This window comes from Aotus nancymaae, unplaced genomic scaffold (genome assembly GCF_030222135.1).
Source record: "Aotus nancymaae isolate 86718 unplaced genomic scaffold, 86718_ANA_hifiasm-v0.15.2.pri h1tg000028l, whole genome shotgun sequence".
In the NCBI taxonomy this organism is placed as follows: domain Eukaryota; kingdom Metazoa; phylum Chordata; class Mammalia; order Primates; family Aotidae; genus Aotus; species Aotus nancymaae.
The window spans coordinates 33,311,493-33,328,065 of record NW_026988441.1 but is presented as its reverse complement, the minus strand read 5'-3'; the positions used below and the strand labels follow the sequence as shown (position 1 = coordinate 33,328,065).

Genomic DNA, 16,573 nt, shown 5'->3' with positions numbered 1-16,573 from the left:
ATTCCTTCCCTTAGTAAACTAGAGAACAAGTGTTTCTAGCTCCTTTACACTTTGGGGGAATAAACCAGGCATGGCTGCAGTGAATTGTGAACTTAAAATCTAATACTTTTTTTCATTATTTTATACTAATTCATAATGACTTTTTGGTCTAAATTTTAGGAAAACAATGGGAAGACCAGAACATTGAAGATCCATTCAAACTTCCCGGGAGAAATACAAGGTAATTTGCACTCACAAAAGGAAGCTCTGTCCCTTGAGAACATTTCATATTGTTAGGATTTGTTTTAAAACAAGCAAACAAAACATAAAAAGCCCAGCTTCAAATTGATTGGTTTTTAGAAAATCTTCTCCTAAAACGTAGTTAAGTGTAACGTAGATGTTCAGTGTTTGCAAAATAGTTCACTTGTAGACAGTATTAAGAAACATCATATGAATATCTTTTTTTTTTTTTTAGAAGGAATTTCACTCTTGTTGCCCAAGGTGGAGTGCAAGGGTGCCACCTCAGCTCACTGCAGCATCTGCCTCCTGGGTTCAAGCGATTCTTCTGCCTGAGCCTCCCGAATTGCTGGGATTACAGGTGCCCACCACCATGCCTGGCTGATTTTTTGTATTTTTAGTACAGATGGGGTTTTATCATGTTGGCCAGGCTGGTCTTGAACTCCTGTCCTCAGGTGATCCACCTGCCTCAGCCTCCCAAAGTGCTGGGCTTACAGATGTGAGCCACCAGGCCTGGCCATGAATATCATTTTTTGATAATAGGTGTGATTGTGACCTAAAGCAGAGCATTTAGTCTGTTCGTATTCACACAATTGAGATAGGGCATAAAACTTACACTTTCGCCGGGCGCGGTGGCTCAAGCCTGTAATCCCAGCACTTTGGGAGGCCGAGGCGGGTGGATCACGAGGTCAAGAGATCGAGACCATCCTGGTCAACATGGTGAAACCCCGTATCTACTAATACAAAAAATTAGCTGGGCATGGTGGCGCGTGCCTGTAATCCCAGCTACTCAGGAGGCTGAGGCAGGAGAATTGCCTGAACCTAGGAGGTGGAGGTTGCGGTGAGCCGAGATCGCGCCATTGCACTCCAGCCTGGGTAACGAGCGAAACTCCATCTCAAAAAAAAAAAACAAAAAAAACAAAACTTACACTTTCCCTGATAAGGTTAAAAATATGAGTCTAAGGCCGGGTGTGGTGGCTCACGCCAGCAGCCACCAGCCTGGCCAACATGGTGAAACCCTGTCTCTACTGAAGATATAAAAAATTAAAGAAAATAAACAAACAAAAAAGATACAAAAAATTAGCCTGCTATGGTAGCCATGCCTGTAATCCCAGCTACTCGGGAGACTGAGGCAGAATAATTGCTTGAACGAAGGAGGTGGAAGTTGCAGTGAGCCGAGATCGTGCCATTGCACTCCAGCCTGCCAGCCTGGGAACAGTGAGACTGTCTCAAAAAAAAAAAAAAAAAAGTGAGTCCAGGCCTGGTGAAGTGGTTCACGCCTATAATCCCAGCAGTTTGGGAGGCAGAGATGAGAGGATGCCTTGAGCCTTGGAGTTCGAGACCAGCTTGGGCAACGTAGTGAGATCCTGTCTCTGTATTTTAAAAAAGTATATATAAGGGCTGGGTGTGGTGGCTCCCGCCTGTAATCCCAGCACTTTGGGAGGTCAAGGCGGGTGGATCACCTGAGATCAGGAGTTTGAGACCAGCCTGGCCAACATGGTGGGACCCTGTCATAAAAAAAAAAAAAAAAAAAGGAAGCCAGGTGCGCTGGCTTATGCCTGTAATCCTAGCACTTTGGGAGGCCGAGGCAGGTGGATCACGAGGTCAAGAGATCGAGACCATCCTGGCCAACATGGTGAAACCCTGTCTCTACTAAAAATACAAAAAATAGCCGGGCATGATGGCACGTGCCTGTGGTTCCAGCTACTCGGGAGGCTGAGGCAGAAGAATCGCTTGAATCCAGGAGGCAGAGGTTGCAGTGAGCCGAGATTGCGCCATTGCACTCCAGCCTGGCAATAGAGCAAGTCTCTGTCTCAAAAATAAAATAATAAAATAAGATAAATAAATTAATTAATTTTTAAAAAAGGTATATATAAGTCTAATACGTGTTAGTAAATATAAAATTATTTATAAACAAACTGTTAATGTACTTCTCATTTTCCCACAAGTCATACTTCAGAGAGAATCTGTGAACATAAAGAAGGTAGTCAAGGTGAAGAAACCTTCAGCCAGATTCCAGATGGTATTCTGAACAAGAAAACTCCTGGAGTAAAACTGTGTAAAAGCAGTGTGTGTGGAGAAGTTGGCATGGGTGCTTCATCGCTTAATAGGCACATCAGAGATCACACTGGACGTGAACCAAATGAATATCAGGAATGTGGAAAGAAGTCATATACACGAAACCAGTGTGGACGAGCCTTGAGTTATCATCGCGCTTTTCCGGTACGTGAAAGGACTCATCCTGGAGGAAAACCCTATGATTGTAAGGAATGTGGAGAAACCTTCATTTCTCTTGTAAGCATTCGAAGACACATGTTAATGCATAGGGGAGGTGTGCCTTACAAATGTAAGGTGTGTGGGAAAGCCTTTGATTATCCCAGTTTATTTCGAATACATGAAAGAAGTCACACTGGAGAGAAACCCTATGAATGCAAGCAATGTGGGAAAGCCTTCAGTTGTTCAAGTTACATTCGAATACATGAAAGGACTCACACTGGAGATAAACCCTATGAATGTAAGCAATGTGGCAAAGCTTTCAGTTGTTCCAAGTACATTCGAATACATGAAAGAACTCACACAGGAGAGAAACCATATGAATGTAAACAGTGTGGTAAAGCCTTTAGGTGTGCCAGTTCTGTTCGAAGTCATGAAAGGACTCACACTGGAGAGAAACTTTTTGAGTGTAAGGAATGTGGGAAGGCTTTGACTTGTCTTGCAAGTGTTCGAAGACACATGATAAAGCACACTGGCAATGGCCCTTATAAATGTAAGGTGTGTGGGAAAGCCTTTGATTTCCCCAGTTCATTTCGAATACATGAAAGGACCCACACTGGAGAGAAACCTTATGATTGTAAGCAATGTGGGAAAGCCTTCAGTTGTTCCAGTTCTTTTCGAAAACATGAAAGAATTCACACTGGAGAGAAACCCTATAAATGTACAAAATGTGGGAAAGCCTTCAGTCGTTCCAGTTACTTCCGAATACATGAAAGAACTCATACCGGAGAGAAACCCTATGAATGTAAGCAATGTGGGAAAGCTTTCAGTCGATCCACTTACTTTCGAATACATGAAAGAATTCACACTGGAGAGAAACCCTATGAGAACCCTAACCCTAACCCTTCCGTTGTCCCAGTTCTTTCATAATCATGAACGGAGTCACACAGAGAAACCCCATGAAAGTGAGAAATTTGGGAAAGCCTTCAGTCCTTTCTATTTCTTTCAACTGCATGAAAAGATTCGCAGTGGAAAAAGACCTTGTAGGATAATTGGCTTTAAGTTACGAGAGACTTGCAATAGGACAGTAAACTCTAGAGTTGGATCTCTGGATTGTGTTATGTCAGTGTTGGTAGTTTAGGAACTAGATTTCCAAGAATCCATTCCATTTGTGATTCCATGATACAGTTCATCAGTAACCTATCATACATGAGATTTGGAAGTAAGCAAAGAAGGCATTAGTCATGGTTTGGAAGCACCATACAGGGAGACAGCCATGTGAATACAGGCTGTGTGGACACCTGCTTCCATTTCATTTTCCCACTTTGGGTTGCCAATCAAGAGTATCCTCAAAACTACTTGACTTCGGTTTTCTCAGAGGTGTAGGTTTCACACAGGTCTCCAGAAGCCCCACGTTGAATATCTACTTTAGTTTTCCTTCAGACATTATTATGTGTGTACTAGGCAACTAATTCAGACTGTCCTGGTTGGGAATATTCTCTGATGCTCTGACTCCCCTAGTCTGTAGATGCTTGGCATAACATCTAATTTGTGTAGTAAGCACCTTTGTTAATACCAGTAGTGACCATATTCTTGATTCAGCCTGACTGCTACCATGCTACTGTCAAAACCAACTAGAGGGGAGCTTCTTCTGCTGCACTGTGCAGTGACTGGCCTCGCCCAGGACTTTCATGTGAGAATAAGTACTTTCCTCTTATCAGGAAATTTCAAGTGTTTCCTTTTACTCACAGCTCAGTGTAATGCCTCAGTTCATTTCCAGTTGTTTGATTATATGTGACTAATATGTATTTTTTATTCAAACAAGACTTCTGTAAATGTTTCTTAGAAACTATGTCTTCAGTCTTGGATCACATCAAGTTTATAATTTTGGCAAATTATTTATTAAGACACTGTGAAGTCAGCATTAACCAGGTGCATACAACTTTAGGAATTTTTTCCTCCTCATGTAAGTTTTACTTTTCTTGCTTATATAGTTTCAACTTTTATCTTGATAGTAATGTCTCATTTACTCATAATACCAAAAGTTAAGCCATGCTGTTTTGTGTGTCCTCTAGCTAAAGACCACAAAGACCATACCTGTTATCAAAGAGGGTGTAATAAATTGTAATAATAATTATGACCACAAACCATAAATGACTATGTGATATATCAGTAAGAGGGTGTTCTGAAGAATTTCTTACAGGTTTTGTGCTTGTTTTAGGTTGATTGGTTTCTATTCAAGGAAGCAAGATGATTCTCTGTATTCGATGCATTGATGAGGTAAACTTAATTCTAAACTTGGTGATCATAATTATTCAAAAGGGAAAAGGAATGGTGAGAGGTAAACCTAACTCATGAGAAATACCACTGAGTCATGTTAGTGAGAAGAGAGGAATTTTGGTCATGTTTATGATTTGGAACATGTTATCTTTCACCCATTTTATTTATTTATTTGTTATTTTTTGAGACAGAGTCTTGCGCTGTTGCCCAAGCTGGAGTGCAGTGGTACAGTCTTGGCTCACTGCAACCTCTACCTCCCAGGTTAAAGCAATTCTCCTGCCTCAGCCTTCCAAGTAGCTAAGATTAGAGGCATCTGCCACCACGTCCAGCTAATTTTTGTGTTTTTAGTAGAGATGGGGTTTCACTATATTGGCCAGGCTGGTCTTGAACTCCTGACCTTGTGATCTGCCCACTTCGGCTTCCCAAAATACTGGGATTACAGGCGTGAGCCACCGCGCCCGGCTCACCAGTTATAAAGACATGGTTGCAGAATGCCCTTTTTTTGTCTTGATTCATCATAGCCACTTAGGAGATTGTCTCCCATTGCAGATGTCTGGCGTGTTTCTCTCTAACAGCATGAGACTCAGCCTTGCAGTGAGGGGAGGCTGACTCCTGGACTTGTAGACCTGTTTTTGCCTTACTTATTCTCTGAACACTGAAGTATTTCCTATGATGTACTGGACATTGTTTTCCATAATGTACCTCAGTTACAATATGTAAATTTACTTCTTAGCAAGCTATATAATACTTTTAAAAAGCTCCTTTATGAGTCTAATGAGACTAATATATTTATGCAGATTTTCTGAATGCAAGCCTAGAAAGGAACAAAGTCAGCATCAATATTCCAACCAAGCCTTCCTTGCTCAGATAATATGCTTTTTTTTGTTTTTGCTTTTTGAGATGAAGTTTCACTCTTGTCACCCAGGCTGGAGTGGAATGACGCAATCTTGACTCTGCAACCTCCATCTTCTGGGTTCAAGCGATTCTTCTGCCTCAGCCTCCTGAATAGCTGGGATTATAGGCGCCCACCACCATGCCCAGCTAATTTTTTTCATATTTTTAGTAGAGATGGGGTTTCACCATGTTGGCTTGGCTGATCTCAAACTTACAGGCATGAGCCACTGTTCCTGGCCTATATGCTTTTGATTCTAATTTATCAACAGCCCTCTCCTATAGAGTAAAAAGCAACATGCAAAAGTCAGCTTTTTGTCTGTACACTTCCATGGAACCATCAAATCACTTCATCGAAGTGTCCAACAAGCTCCTGTTGAGAAAATCTTTGTTGAAACTTCTCAGTCAGAAGCTCAGGTATCAAAGGATAGAGTAGCAATCAGTGACCAAACTGTGACTTTATGTGGAGATGACATATTCAGCCCCAGATAATGTATTCACATGAGTGAAGGGTGGAGTCATTGCCTGTTGGATTCTGTAGTTGTTTGGATTAGAGAGGGTAATACAGAGTTAGCTGCTACTGAATCCAACCACTGACTCATCCTTCTCCCTTCAAGACAACATCCACAGTGATGGTATGGGCCACAGAGTAGAAACACCACTGCCAACATGACTTCAAATGTGATTTTGCACAGGATGCAGGTGCTGTGTTGGGATGGTGAGTGAAGGTAAGGGACATTGGAAGCACAGCGTGAGGGAGATGAACAAGGGACATTGGAAGCACAGAGTGAGGGAGATGAACAAGGGATATTGGAAGCACAGTATGAGGGAGATGAACAGGACACAGCTGAGTCTGATTATTGGCCTTGACTGTGGGAGTATCTTGATACTTCACAAACACCCCAGAGAGGACATTGTAGCACAGGCTCAAAGAGTGTTCATAAACCAGGAAGGCCACCACTTCCGGAAGGCAGTGATGCTGCTTTCTGTTTGAGTCCTGATGCTCTGTTGACAGCATACATGGTTCTTCATCTGATTAGAAAAGCAATGCTGCAGTTTGTGAGTTTCAGCAATGTAGAATTAAGTTATTTTGGGGCTGGGTGCAGTGGCTCACTCCTGTAATCCCAGCACTTCGGGAGACTGAGGCAAGAGGACCAGTCTGACTGACATGGAGAAACCCCATCTCTACTAAAAATACAAAAATTAGCTGGGCGTGGTGGCACATACCTGTAATACCAGCTACTCGGGAGGCTGAGGCAAGAGGATCGCTTGAACCCAAGAGGTGGAGGTTGCGGTGAGCAGAGATCACACCACTGCACTCCAGCCTGGGCAACAAAAGTGAAACTTCGCCTAAAAAAAAAAAAAGGTTATTTTGGTAATCTAGGACTCACTCTTCCTTCTGGCTGCAGACGGAGCTAAGGTTATGCTTTTATGTTTAATGGATAAATGGAGTTATTTCCACATTACGTTTCTGTATGCAATGGAAGGCCAAGGGAGCAGAATCCCTTGAGGCCAAGACTTCAAGACCATCCTGGGCAATATAGTCAGACTATGTCTGTATGAAATACTTTTTACATTGTTTATATAATTTATGAGAGTCCAGTGTCATGCTATCAGTTAATATTAGAAAATTATTAGATGTGACCGTGATATTCTGGTTATAAGAAATGCTTCAGCTGGGCACAGTGGCACATACCTGTAGTCTCAGCTACTCAGGAGGCTGAGGTGGGAGGATTGTTTGAGCCCAGGAGTTCTGGGCTGTAGTGTGCTATGCCAATTGAGTGTAAGCACTAAGTTCGGCATCAATATGGTGACCTCCCAGGAGCGGGGGACCACCAGGTTGTTCAAGGAGGGGTGAACCAGCCCAGGTTGGAAACGGAGCAGGTCAAAACTCCCATGCTGATCAGTAGTGGGATTGCACCTATAAATAGCCTCTGCACTCCAGCCTGGACAACATAGTGAGATCCCATCTCTTAAAAAAAAAAGAGAAGTGCTTAAATTTTTGTTGTTGTTGTTGTTTTGAGACAGAGTCTTGCTGTCACCCAGGCTGGAGTGCAGTGGCACCATCTCAGCTCACTACAACCTCCAGCTACTGGGTTCAAGCAATTCTCATGCCTCAGCCTTCGGATTAGCTGGAATTACAGGTGTGTGCCACCACACCTGGCTAATTTTTGAATTTTTAGTAAAGATGAGATTTCACCATGTTGGCCAGTCTGGTCTCAAATTCCTGACCTCAAGTGATCCGCCTGCTTTGGCCTCCCAAAGTGCTGGGATTACAGATATGAGCCAGTGCTCCCAGCCTGAGAAATGCCTCCATTCTTGAGATGTGAAAATTGTCTTTTTAGATACATAGTTTAAAAAAAATAGAGATGGAGTCTTATGTTGACCAGGCTAGTCTTGAACTCCTGGCATCAAGTGATCCTCTCATCTTGGCCTCCCACAGTGCTAGGATTACAGGCATGAGCCACTACACCTGACCTTTAGATATACATGTTTTATATTTGCAGTTTTTAATAAAGTAAGGCCAAAAAGGAAAAAATTTGGATAAATAACCTTAGGTTGAAAGCATTTTACTTTCAAGAAAAAATTTTTAATTTATTCCTGTATCAAAAAATTACATCCAGTTCATTTACTATAGCATGAAATTTTATCAAAAAGAACTTAATAATTTCAAATGTGAACTGAAGTCATTTTATTCTTTTCACTTACTGTCTGTCTCCCTGAGTTTCTATAAGCCTTTTGGATCTTTTACCCACCATATAGATAAAATCATGGTCAAAAGTGATTCAAGGCTGGGCATAGTGGCTCACACCTGTAATCTCAGCACTTTTGGAAGCTAAGGTGGGTGGATCACGAGGTCAGGAGATCGAGACCATCCTGACCATGGTGAATCCCTTCTCTACAAAGATACAAAAAAATTAGCCAAGTGTGGTGGTGCATGCCTGTAGTCCCAACTACTTGGGAGGCTGAGGCAGGGGAATTACTTACACCTGGGAGGCAGAGGTTGCAGTGAGCTGAGATTGCACCGCTGCACTCCAGCCTGGCAACTGAGCAAGACTCCATCTCAAAAAAAAAAAAAAAAAAAAAAGTGATACAGAAGGAAGTAGAGCAAGATGGCCAAATACAGCCCTCCAGTGACTCTTCCCCCAACAAGAACACCAAATTGAACAGATACCCACACAGAAAAGGAACTTAGTAAGAACCAAAAATCAGCTGCACAATCACAGTACCTGGTCTTCTATTAAGTAAAGAGGCATGGAAGAGGGTGGGAAAGCCAGTCCTGAATTGCCTATGCCACCCGTTTCCCATCCTCTTGCAGAGGTCACATGGCACAGAAAGAGAATCTTTGAGCTTGGGAGAGGAAGAGCACGGTGATTGTGGGACTTTGCATTGGAACTTAGTGCTGCCCTGTCATAGCAGAAAGCAATATGGGGCAGAACTCAGCCAGTGCCCATGGAGGGAGCATTTAGATCACCTTAGCCAGAGTTTAATTCTCCATCCCATTGCCAGAACCTGAGTTCTGGCAAGCCCTGCCACCATGGGCTAAAATATTCTGGTGTCCTAAATAAACTTGAAAGTTGGTCAGGGTCAGTCCCAAGAAGTGCAATTCCTGTGTAAGTCTTGGTGTTGGGTGGGCTTGGAGCCAGTGGACTTGGGGTGCATAAGACCTATTGAAACACTAGTTGGGTTGGAGAAGGGAGTACTTGTGCCACTACTCTCCTGACCCCAGGCAGTACAGCTAGAAGCTCAGGGAGAGACTAATTCCTTCTACTTGAGAGGAAAGGTGAGAGTAAAGAGGACTTTATCTTGCAACTTGGATACAAGCTCAGCAACAGTATAATAGGGCACTAGGCAGAGTCCTGAGGCCTCTATTCCAGTCCCTAGCTCCTGGACATTTCTAGATACACCCTGGGCCAGAAGGGAGCCTACTGCCTTGGAGAGAAGGACTCAGTCCTGGCAGAATTCATCACCTGCTGAAACCCTGGTCCCTGAATGATCAGCAGGGGTAGCCACACAGTACTTGTAATGGCCTTGGGTGAGACTTAGAGCTGTACTGGCTTCAGGTGTAACCAAGCACATTTCTACCTGTGGTGGCTATGGGGAGAGACTCCTGCTGCTCAAGGATAGGAGAGGGAAGAGTAGGCCAGGCACAGTAGCTCATGCGTGCAATCCCAGCACTTTGGGCGGCTGAGCCCAGGAGTTCAAGTCTAGCCTGGGCAACATGGCAAAATCCCATCTCTACAAAAAATACAAAAAATTAGCCAGGCGTGATGATATGCACCTGTAGTCCCAGCTACTTGGAGGCTGAGGTGGGAAAATCACTTGCTTGCTCCCAGGTGGTCAAGGATGCAATAAGTCAAGATTGAGCCACTGCACTCCAACCTGAGAGAGCAAACCCCGTCTCAGAAAAAAAAACAAAACAAAAGAAAAAAACACCAAGCAAACAAACAAAAACAAAACAAAATTTCTGTACAGCAAGAGAAATAGTCACAGTCAACAAAGTGAAGAGACAACCCACAAAATGGGAGAAAATATTTGCAAACAATCCATCTGACAAGGGATAGATAGTATATAGGAAATTCAAATACCTCAATAGGAAAAACATTAATAATTCAATTTAAAAATGGGCAAAATATCTGAATAGACATTTCTCAGAAAAAAGACAAATGAAAATCAGACATATGAAAAGGTGCTCAGCATCATCAGAGAACTGAAAAGACAACAATATCATCTCACCCCAATTAAAATGGCTTTTATCCCAAAGAAAGGTAATAACAAATGATGGTGAGGATGTGAAGCTGCCTTGTACACTGCCAGTGGAAATGTAAAATAGTAAGCCACCGTGGAGAACAGTTTGGAGGCTCCTCAAAAATCTAAAATTGGAACTACCCTATGGATCCAGCAATCACACTGCTAGGTATATACCAAAAAGAAAGGAAATCAGTTTATCAAAGAGATATGTGCATTCGCATGTTTATTGCGACACTATTCACAATAGTGAAGATTTTGAAGCAGCCTGAGTGTTCATCAAAAGATGAATCGATAAAGAAAATGTGGTACATTTATTCAGCCATAAAGAAGGTGAGATCCTGTCATGTGCAACATCATGGATGGAACTGGAGGTCATTATGTTAAGTGAAATAAGCCAGGCACAGAAAGGCAAACTTTACATGCTCTCACTTATTTGTGGGAGCTAAAAATTAAAATGATTGAACTCATGGAGATAAAGAGTAGAAGAATGGTTACCAGAGGCTAGGAAGGGTAGTGGAGGAGGCAGGAAAGTGGGGGTGGTTAATGGGTAGAAAATTATACTTAGAATGAATAAGATCTAGTATTTGATAGCACACAGGATGACTACAGTCAACAATAATTTATTGTACATTTAAAAATAAAAGTATAATTGGATTGTTTGTAACACAAGGAAACAATAAATGCTTGAGGTGATGGATACCTGATTTATCCCGATGTGATTTGATATGGTTTGGCTGTGTCCCCACTCAAATCTCAACTTGAATTGTATCTTTCAGAATTCCCACATGTTGTGGGAGGGAACCAGGGAGAGGTAATTGAATCATGTGGACTGGTCTTTCCCATGCTAGTCTCATGATAGTGACTAAGTTTCACAAGATCTGATGGGCTTATCAGGGGTTTCCACTTTTGTTTCCTCCTCATTTTCTCTTGCTGCCACCATGTAAGAAGTGCCTTTCACCTCCCACCATGATTCTGAGGCCTCCCCAGCCATGTGGAACCATAAGGCCAATTAGACTTCTTTATCATCCTAGTCTCGGGTTTATCTTTATCAGCAATGTGAAAATGGACTAATACAGTAAATTGGTACCAATAGAGTGGGGTGTTGCTGAAAAGCTACCCAAAAATGTGGAGGCAACTTTGGAACTGGGTAACAAGCAGAGGTTGGAACAGTTTGGAAAGCTCAGAAGACAGGAAATGTGGGAAAGTTTGGAACCTCCTAGAGATTCGTTGAATGGCTTTGACAAAAATGCTGATAGTGATATGAACAATAAGATCCAAGCTGAAGTGGTCTTAGATGGAGATGAGGAACTTGTTGGAAACTGGAGTAAAGGTGACTCTTGTTGTTTTAGCAAAGAGACTGGTGGCACTTTTTCCCTGTCTTGGAGATTCGTGGAACTTTGATACATGATTTAGGGTACCTGAAGGAAGAAATTTCTAAGCAGGAAAGCATTCAAGAGGTGACTGCTTGACTTGGGTGGTGTTAAAAGGATTCATTTTAAAAGGGAAACAGCATAAAACTTTGGAAAATTTGCAGGCTGACACAGTGGAAAAGAAAACCCCATTTTTTGAGGAGAAATTCAAGTTGCCTGCAGAAATTTGCAGAAGTAGTAAGGAGCCAAATGTTAATCCCCAAGACCATGGGGAAAATGTCTGCAGGCCATGTCAGATAGCTTCACACAACCCCTCCTATCACAGGCCTGGAGGCCCAGGAGGAAAAAGTGGTTTCATGGGCTGGGCCTAGGGTCCCGTGCTGTGTGCAATGTAGGGACTTGGTGCTGTGTGTCCCAGCCACTCCAGCCAGGGCTGAAAGGGCAAATGTACAACTTGGGCTGTGGCTTCAGAGGGTTGAAGCCCTAAGCCTTGGCGGCTTCCAATGGTGTTGAGCCTGTGGGTGCACAGAAGTCAAGAATTGAGATTTGGGAAAATGTATGGAAACACCTGGATGCCCAGGCAAGTTTGCACAGGGGTGGGATGCTCATAGAGAACCTCTGCTAGGGCAGTGCAGAAGGGAAATGTGGGGGTCAGAGCCCCCACAGAGTCTCTACTGGGGCTCTATGTAGTGAAGCTGTGAGAAGAGGGCCACCATCCTCCAGACCCCAGAATGGTAGATCCACTGACAGCTAGCACTGTGCACCTGGAAAAGCTGCATATTCAATGCCAGCCTGTGAAAGCAGTGGGAGGGAGGCTGTACCCTGCAAAGCCACAGGGGCAGAGCTGCCCAAGACCATGGGAACCCACCTCTTGAATCAGTGTGACCTGGATATGAGACCTGGAGTCAAAGGATATGAGAGCTTTAAAATTTGACTGCCCTGCTGGATTTCAGACTTGCATGAGCCCTGTAACCCCTTTGTTTTGGCCAATGTCTCCCCTTTGGAATGGCTATATTTACCCAATACCTGTACCCCCATTGTATCTAGGAAGTAACTAGCTTGCTTTTGATTTTACAGGCTCATAGGTGGAAGGGACTTGCCTTGTCTCAAATGAGACTTTGGACTGTGGACTTTTGGGTCAATGCTGAAATGAGTTAAGACCTTGGGGAACTGTTGGGAAGACATGTTTGGTTTTCAAATGTGAGAACATGAGATTTGGAGAGGCCAGGGGTGAAATGATATGGTTTGGCTGTGTCAGCACCCAAATCTCAACTTGAATTGTATCTCCCAGAATTTCCATATGTTGTGGGAGGAACCCAGGGGGAGGAATTGAATCATGGGGGATGGTCTTTCCTATGCTATTCTCACAGTAGTGACTAAGTCTCTTGAGATCTGATGGGTTTATCAGGGGTTTCAGCTTTTGCTTCCTCCTCATTTTCTCTTCCTGCCACCATGTAAGAAGTGCCTTTTGCCTCCTGCCATAATTCTAAGGCTTCCCCAGCCATGTGAAACTGTAAGTCCAAGTAAACCTCTTTTTCTTCCCAGACTCAGGTATGTCTTTATCAACAGCATGAAAACAGACTAATACATGATTATTACACATTGAATGCCTGTATTAAAATATCTCGTACCCAATAAATATATACATTTACTATGTACCCATACACAAAAGATAGTGTTCTTTGTGTTTTTTAAGGGGTTTTGCCTTAAAATCTAGTTAGTATGATAATGGTATATCCAATCCTGTTCTCTTTTGGTTACCATTTGCATGGAATACCTTTTCCCTTCTGTATTAGGCTTTTCTTGCATTGCTATAAAAAAGCACCTGAGCTGGATGGTGTGGCTCATGCCTGTAATCCCAGCACTTTGGGAGGCTGAGGCAGGCAGATCACTTGAGGTCAGGAGTTTGAGACCAGCCTGGCAACATGGTGAAACCTTGTCTCTACTAAAAATACAAAAAATTAGCTGGGCGTGGTGGCACATGCCTGTGATCCCAGCTACTCCGGAAGCTGAGGCAGGAGAATTGCTTGAACCTGGGAGGTGGAGGTTGCAGTGAGCCGAGACCTCGCCATTGCACTCCAGCTTGGGCAACAAAAGCGAAAAGGGTGGAGGGTTTAATCTTTAACCTCCAGGCCTGGTCGGCAGTGCCAGCCGACCTTGCCACTGACTTCATGCTTGCTATGTCTCTCAATTTTTACTTCCTCCTCCTTTGAGACAAGAGACAGGAAAGAGGGGTCTCTTCCCTCATTTTCCGCCTTTGAGAACCTCACTTACTAGTGAGAGTTCTCAATTTGTAAGCTTAAGTTGTAAACCTGTTATTATTTTTTTTATAGAGCTCCATGTGAGTGTAAAACCTGTCATTTTTAATAAACTGCCTTTGTTCTGCTTCTGCAGTTCATGTATAAAAGTCAAGCTTTGTCTTTGTTCAATATTCAGTCTTTTAAATGTAAATCCACTAAGACAGTTTTTATTAAGATTCACTTAAAATCTTCCTGGTGGAGGCTGAGGTGGGCGGATCACTAGGTCAGGAGATCTAGACCATCCTAGCTAACACAATGAAACCCCATCTCAATAAATAAATAAATAAATAAAATTCTCCTGATCCACCCATTGGTCTCTCCAGTTTGCTAATTCCCACAACAGTGGGAGAAAGGCTTGGCCATGCAGCCAGCAGCCTCATCCCAAATTCCTGATCCCTAGAGGACATCAGAGCCTTCCCCAACCCCCACTTCTGCAGTGTGGTCTTTTTGGCCTTCACGCCCCTCGTGCTATGAAGTCAAGGGACAGCTCCACTGTACAGTGAGTCTGGAATTCCCTGCATGCAGTTGTGATCCCCAATCCAGTAGGAAGAAGCGGAAAGGGCCAGCAGACTACTGACAGGGAATTCTTAAATGCAAAGATTCCCTGGGAGGAGTCAGGTCACTGCTGAGGGAAAACACCATCCCCACTTTGCCCCATCACACTGCCCAAGGGCTGTGTCTGGAATCTGTTTATCTGGTTTCTCTCAGCACTGGTTCCTCTCAGCACTTCTTCTGTCACTGAGTGCCCAGGGGGCGGGACTGGGGCACTATCCATTCAGAGTCATCGGGCAGGGTAGTGATTAAGAAGGAGACCTAGGCATCTCAGATCAACTTCCCCTTTTTCCTAAGACTGTAAACTTCCCCTTTTCATTCCTCAGACTGTAAAAGGAAGCCCTTTTCATATGTAATTCCTGAGACTGTATATCGAGACCCTTTTCATATGTTAAGCTATAAACCTAAGATTCTTCCACATGTAACATCTAAAGTATAAGCCTATATAAAGATGGAACCTTCCTTTGTTAGGGGAGCTTGGCTCTTAGGCAACTATGGCACCTTGCTCCCAGCTGAATAACCTCCTTCCTGTATTCGGTGTCTGAGAGATCTGTTTCCCATGGCTGCTCCTGCTACATTTTGGTGCGTTGGCCGGGAAGTGAGTCTCAGCAGACAGCAGGAAAAAGTCTCTTAGGTGGTTTGCCTAGCCCTGGGGAGCATCCTGCAGGGGGACTCCTGCTCGCTGGGGTGATGCATCCTGAGAGCGCTCCTGGGCAGGTATTTGCCCGGTGGAAAAGCCTCGCCAGAGTGGAGAAGGGAGGCCCTGCAGGGCAGATCCACCCAGTGGCTGAACACCGAGGAGGAACGAGCATTTAGGGAAGTCCGGCTCACTGAATTTGGTAAGATTGAACCTGGGAAGGTAGCTCTCTGTAACCTTGGAAGCTTTTGCTTATGGTTTTGAATTGGAAGGAGAGCATTCAGATGTGTGTCTGTGTGTGTAGATGTGTGTCTGTGTCATCGAGCAATGTGGTAAGATTGAACCCGGGAAACTAGCCCACCCTGTTTTGGGTGGAAGCGTGGCCTGATCACCCATGGGTGCCAGATCGGCACGTTGGAAGGTAGCTCTCTGTAACCTTGGAAGCTTTTGCTTATGGTTTTGAATTGGAAGGAGAGCAATCGGATGTGTGTCTGTGTGTGTGGATGTGTGTCTGTGTCGTCGAGCAATTTGATAAGATTGAACCCGGGAAAGTAGCCCACCCCGTTTTGGGTGGAAGCATGGCCTGATCACCCACGGGTGCCAGATTGGCACGTTGGAAGGTAGCTCTCTGTAACCTTCTAAGTGTTTTGAATTGGAAGGAGAGCAACTGGATGTATGTCTGTGTGTAGATGTGTCCAGCGGGACTCATCAGTCATAAAAGGTATTGGGCCCATTGGGCAGGGCCTCATGCATCGAGCAATTTGTAAGAATTAGAGACAGCCACATAAGGCTGAGTGAAGAAGCCTCTGGGCGTTGTAAAAGGATTAAAGTGAATGTAAATCAGAGAGTGCTCTGTGCTGTGTCTTGCTAGGCAGGAACTGCTGTGAGTGAACTAACACTCCCAAGTGTAGGAATTGTTTCTTTGAATTGTTAATACGGGGCACTCCCATAGCAAGCCCACCCCTTTAGAAATCATGCTGAAAATTTTCAAGAAGGGATTTAGTGGGAATTATAAAGTAACTATGACACCAGAGAAATTAAAGGTTTTATGTAGGGAAGATTGGCCAGCATTTAGGGTAGGTTGGCCCCCAGAGGGGACCCTAGACAGGCCCCTTGTCTCCAAAGTAAGGCATGAGGTTATATACGGTGAGCTAGAACACCTTGATCAATTTCCATGCATAGACTCGTGGTTGCAGTTAGTGTTAAACCCTCCAAAGTGGCTAAGAGAGCAGGCAGCGACTGTTTTAGTAGCCAAGGGACAGACTGCTAGAAACCACCATTCCCCTCGCTGCCGAGAAACAAGGACTCCCATGTCCAGGCAAATTAAGTGGCAGAAACAGGCAGGATTTGCATGCATGAAT

General features: G+C 43.8%; 1 protein-coding gene across 5 annotated transcripts in view; it reads left to right on the top strand.

Annotated features, from left to right (window-relative positions):
- Positions 1–16,573, top strand: part of LOC105706084 (zinc finger protein 627) — a 49,152-nt gene that overhangs the window by 23,464 nt on the left and 9,115 nt on the right. Inside the window, exons 2-5 of one of the 5 annotated variants that reach the window (XR_010344360.1) lie at positions 160–220; positions 2,166–3,235; positions 4,652–4,710; positions 6,219–11,057. Coding sequence is in view for 2 of the 5 variants with exons in the window: in XM_064381831.1 (XP_064237901.1) it covers positions 160–220; positions 2,166–3,360 (1,256 nt within the window). In the remaining 3 variants the exon portion in view is untranslated. Of the gene's footprint in view, positions 1–159; positions 221–2,165; positions 4,733–6,218; positions 11,058–16,573 lie in introns of those variants that run through there. The other 4 variants (XR_010344359.1, XR_010344358.1, XM_064381831.1 and 1 more) reach the window with 4 other exon arrangements.